The sequence below is a fragment of the Vigna umbellata genome, chromosome 2 (genome assembly GCF_029865625.1).
Source record: "Vigna umbellata cultivar VRB3 chromosome 2, Vumbellata_1.0, whole genome shotgun sequence".
NCBI classification, from domain to species: domain Eukaryota; kingdom Viridiplantae; phylum Streptophyta; class Magnoliopsida; order Fabales; family Fabaceae; genus Vigna; species Vigna umbellata.
The window spans coordinates 18,666,880-18,671,788 of NC_142166.1; the positions used below are offsets into that span (position 1 = coordinate 18,666,880).

At 31.9% G+C, this 4,909-nt stretch overlaps 1 protein-coding gene across 1 annotated transcript; it reads left to right on the forward strand.

Annotated features, from left to right (window-relative positions):
- The first annotated feature begins 1,403 nt into the window (after nt 1–1,403).
- On the forward strand, nt 1,404–4,632 carry LOC124839867 (sorbin/SH3 domain protein). Its single transcript, XM_047315804.2, has 3 exons — nt 1,404–1,562; nt 2,530–2,778; nt 4,177–4,632. The coding sequence occupies exons 1-3, from the start codon at nt 1,545–1,547 to the stop codon at nt 4,222–4,224; spliced, it is 315 nt and encodes a 104-aa protein (XP_047171760.1). The 5' UTR covers nt 1,404–1,544; the 3' UTR covers nt 4,225–4,632.
- The last annotated feature ends 277 nt before the right edge of the window (nt 4,633–4,909 follow it).

Sequence of the window (4,909 nt, forward strand, 5' to 3'; positions counted from 1 at the left end):
ATGTAAACTTCTTTTTTCATTTTTTTTGGTCAACTTCTTAACCAGAACCTACTCCAAAGGTTTGGTTACAGGGTGAACCAAATTAGAAAGGACTGATTGATATTAAAACGTAAAAAATTACTTATATAGAAACAAAAACTATCAATTTTACTATGCCAAAATATCAAATTTTTTTAATGAAAAAAAATCCAAAATGAAACTAAAAGTACTTATATAAGAACTAAAGTGAAAAGATTTTGTAGCGTGGAAGTAATAGATCAATTTTATATAATTGTAGAGAAAAACATAAAATCAACGTTAATATATAGAGACTAACACGTCATAGAAGTAGCTATTATTATTAATTAAAAGAACTTTTCTTCCATTGCTTTTATTTATTGTTAAAATTGTTACATATAAATAAAAAGAAATTAATCTCTTTATATTATTAATTCGTAATACCTTATTGTATGAATTTAATTTCTTATTTACTCTTTTCATATTTAACAAACTAATAATTTCCTTATTAAAAAACGATTTCTTCTTAAATTTTAAACAACATATTGATAAAACTATTTTTCATTTAAAACGTAAAAGCAATACTGCTATATTCATACTATAGTTTTCCCTCCACCGTACCCAAATTGTTTAACTATTTTCATCATTAGTATAATAATTGAGGACTTCACAGTTCAAATAATTGAAAATAAAAAAGTTGAAAGGAAAAATGTATCGTAATAATTAATGTTCTTATGGCAATGATTGTTCCTTTTTAAGTTTTTTTTTGGGGGAAAAAGGATTGGAACTCTTTGTTATCTGTCATTGTCTAGGCACGACTTTATTGTTCATTTAATTTTGAAGCAGAAGAAAAAAATCTACTGGTCCCGATTATATAAAACATTGCGTTAAATTAATTGAATAAATTAAAAATATATAATGTATTCAACACTTTATATTTAAGAAGTATAAAAATCAGAATTATTATGAAATGAAAATGTCCACAAATAGAAATTGCAGTATAATTGTGGTTGTGAGTTTGTGGGTTCCAAATGGAAAGAATACTTTGTGAGGGTAAGACAGCTAGAAAACCGAAAGCAAGTGGCGGGTGGCGGGTGGTTCAACACGGAATGAAAGTACATTAAATAGAAACAATAATACATGAAATATAAATAGTTGGTACATAGTTAGTTATATACACATAACTTAGATATAAAAAAATGTTTAATTTTGGATATAAATTAAATAAATATAAAAGATAGGCAAATATTTTACCACTATTTCTTTGGTTTACCAGCGTGTTCGTAATAAATAATAAAATTATTATATTACATGGTATTTCATTTTTTATGAGAATTGGTAAACGCTAGGAAAGGTAGCGTGTGTTTCTTTAGAAAAATAATAAACTTAAGGAAAAGTCTGGATATGAATTTTCTTTCTCGTGCATAAATAGAGGACATACATGCCGAAACAGCTATGCTTATCTATAGTTTCATTTGGCTAGAAAAGGCTGTGCCTCATTTATCAAACCCTTTCTCTCTCTTAACTCGAGATCTGAACTCACTCTGATGGAGCAAAGTAAGGAGGTAAGTACTGTTTTCTCTCTAAACGCGTGCGTTTTGCCCTCAGACGATGTAGTGTTTTACGGCTAAGAACCGCAAGGAACAAACTAAATAATCCAACGGAATGAACGATTCCCGTGGTTCCTCCGAATCGATGCTTCCCTGTGTTTTATTTTGTTGCGATTCCTCTTCGTGAGAATTGCGAGCTTCTACCTGAAAACCTTTGAACCACGAACACCTAGTTCATCTTGTTCGATTTTTTATTTGTTCTGGTCGTTGAAAATCATGTGCATATTTTGATTTAGCTGTGTTTGTTGTTTTTCTTGCTTGTGCTATCTATTGGATGTTTTGTTGCGCTTCGTGCATAGACGCGACTATGATTATAAGTGATAATATTCTTTCGCTTCAAACTTTGTTTTATTTAACTTTTCGATTTGTTTTGTGTTTAAAGTTTATATGATGATATTAGTGTTGGCACCAGCAATTGTAAATCCCTTTCTGAATCATGTGGATCATGAGATGGAAGAGGACTTGTTTTTTTTTTCTTAATTTTTACAGCAGCCGTGAAACTGCATATCTTTGTTTTTCGTTATTTGGCTCTTGTATGAATATGATGAGTCTTTTTTTATCTTGAAAAATCTTTCTAATGTTAGTGCCACTGTGAGATTGCTGCCTGTGACTTGTGTTCACAGTCAGAAACAGCTTTCTTCTGAGTGCTGAGTGTCGTGCGCTTAGGGGTCATTTTTAAAGGAAATTATTAAATGCTATTTTTTGCTTAAAATGGATGCTAGTTAATAAACTTTGCCTCTACATTTGCATTAATAGATGCTTGTAATGGTTGTTTTGGACTGGAGTAAAAACAAGTGCTTTGTAAAACCGTTTTATTGTGTCATAATTTATTTTTTTGTTATCATTTTTATTATTATGAAGAAAGATAGTTTTGTTATGGTGATCAACCATCTAACCTATAAATCTTTTCACTTCACTGTAGAAAAATGCTCCCTGGTTATCAGTGCCACAGTTTGGGGACTGGGATCAGAAGGGACAAGTGCCAGACTACTCTCTGGATTTCTCTAAAATTCGGGAAATGAGGAAGCAAAACAAGACAAATATTTCAAGGGCAAGTCTTGGTAATGAAGAGGAACTGATGGCTTCTTCTACCAATAACACTACAAACACTGTCCACAGTGATGAACACCAGCACCAGCATCCTCACTACCACCAAACCAGCTCTCCAACTGTAAGATTCCTCACGAGCTTTGTCATTCATTATGTTATTAGCTATAACTTTTTTACGGTCTTAGCTACTAATTTTAAAATTTTCCTAAAAATTTATTCAATCATGGTGAAGTAGTCACCATTGCTACCCACTAGAGTACCTGTAGGTTTTCTTTTTTCAGAAAGATTGGTGGGTAGTTATTGTGGGAACATAATTCACATTGATTCCTGCAATAATTGACAGCTTAGGGAATGACTGTCTCATGCATCTTTTACTTAACAGGTGCAGTGAGAATATTTGAAATAAGGAAAAGTTTTAAACACACTGATCACCTGTTTTCGTCCACCAAGGCATTGATCGAGTCAAGTTTTTAATTAAAATAACATTTTATTGTCATATGAGCTGATATTTAGACAACTCCTTATCAAATTTTTCCTTTCTCTTCCTTTACAAATCATCTACACTAATATCTATTTTATTTCATTATGTAAGATTCCTCTTTTCCAGTTAATTCATTTTTTTTCTTTTTGGAAATATCAGTGTTAAAGAAACTAGCCTCAAATCTTCATTGGTTTGAATTAAAAAACAAATAAGGAATAAATTGAACTTGACATTTCAATCGTCTGTCTGCCCCCTTTAATACCAAAATATATTTGGAAAAAGGATGAAAAACAAAAGAATTCAATTAACTAAATAATGTTTTAGGCAAGCGAAACACAAAATTCTGTAGGGATCAACATTTCTAGCAACCGTACAGTATATTTGTGTAATATTGATCTTGATTTGAAGAGAATAGAGAGATAAAGGGAGAAGAATAGTAAGTGGAAACATTTTATCAAAGAAAAGTGGAAAACAAAGACAAATACAACACGACATGACACCTCTTGCCAAGTAAGTTATAGTAACATAAGAAAACAACAAAGCTCACTAAGGCCGCCCGGTTAATGACAAATTTTCGTTGTAATCCATCTGCTTCTTTAGCGAAAGTGGGTACCGGAAGCTTATATACTAATATTTTTCAACCCAAAGGAAAACAAGATATATTAGATTATATATTACACGGAATTATATTTTGATACCCGAGATGATCTTCTTCCTTTTTAAACTAATGCTTTTCACTAATTCGAGTGGGCGGTGGTTAGGTTGAAAAGAATGTAAACGTTAATATTTATATGTGTAGATATATATTCTATTTGCTAAGGCAACACGCAATTCTAGTTACTGCACATGGGATGAATGTCTGGGGCAGTTGCATTCATTTCGTTGGTAAGAGGGCTATAAATTATGGTGATTATTTATTGATTAAATAAAATAGTTGAACTTTGAGGTCGTAATCATTTCGTAGATACTCTAAACATTGGACTAGGAGATATGTGGTGTCTAAATATTGCATATTTCTATGGTTTTTTTCCCTGACAGACGAGGAGGAGCTTCCTGAGCTACTTCAACTGTTGCGTAAAAGCTTGATGCTGCTGGGAATCTAGAAGCTTTCTTGTCTGCCTAAGGCCATGGACAGGGACAAAAGTATGGTTTTGCCCTTGGTGATTATTTACCTCGCACTTGTTTTTGATTTAGGAAATCAACCCCTTTTTAAGCCTTAATCTTCAGTAGGCGATTCTATATTACTTGCATCTTAGTTTAAAATTTGTGTATCCAATTAGAGTTCAAGATGGTAAGCATGTAAATGACGCTCAAAGTACTTTCAATCCTGTACCACCGGTCCAAAATATGATGATGAATTAATCCAGCATAGCAATGTTGTTGACCTTGAAATTTTCATTGCTCAATTAGTTCATTATTCAGTCAGCAGTTGAATTCTGAAATATCTGCAATCATTTTCAAACTAAGATATATTATGTTTACTGTTATTTTTCCTGGTTGGTTTCGTGTATTTGACGTCTATCCACTTGGACCACGCACACTGTAGTTGTATGCAAGTTCATGTTTGTTTTACCTCAGTTACAAATTTTAAAGCAATCTTCTTTTAACGGTTTTTCCATTTGAGAATTGTATGTTTTCTTTCGTCGCTTTTGTCTTGAGAAAGGAAAAAATAAAGTTTGATTGAACGTGGTTACAAGAAAAACAAATATACCCTCAATTATTAAATAGATCAGTATAACATTGCTTGCCTTCTACTCTGTCAGTGATTATA

What these genes read in the sequence shown, in the direction of transcription:
- LOC124839867 (XM_047315804.2), top strand. An exon ending in ACCAAACCAGCTCTCCAACT is followed by an intron (nt 2,779 to 4,176) that starts GTAAGATTCCTC and finishes TTTCCCTGACAG; the next exon opens with ACGAGGAGGAGCTTCCTGAG.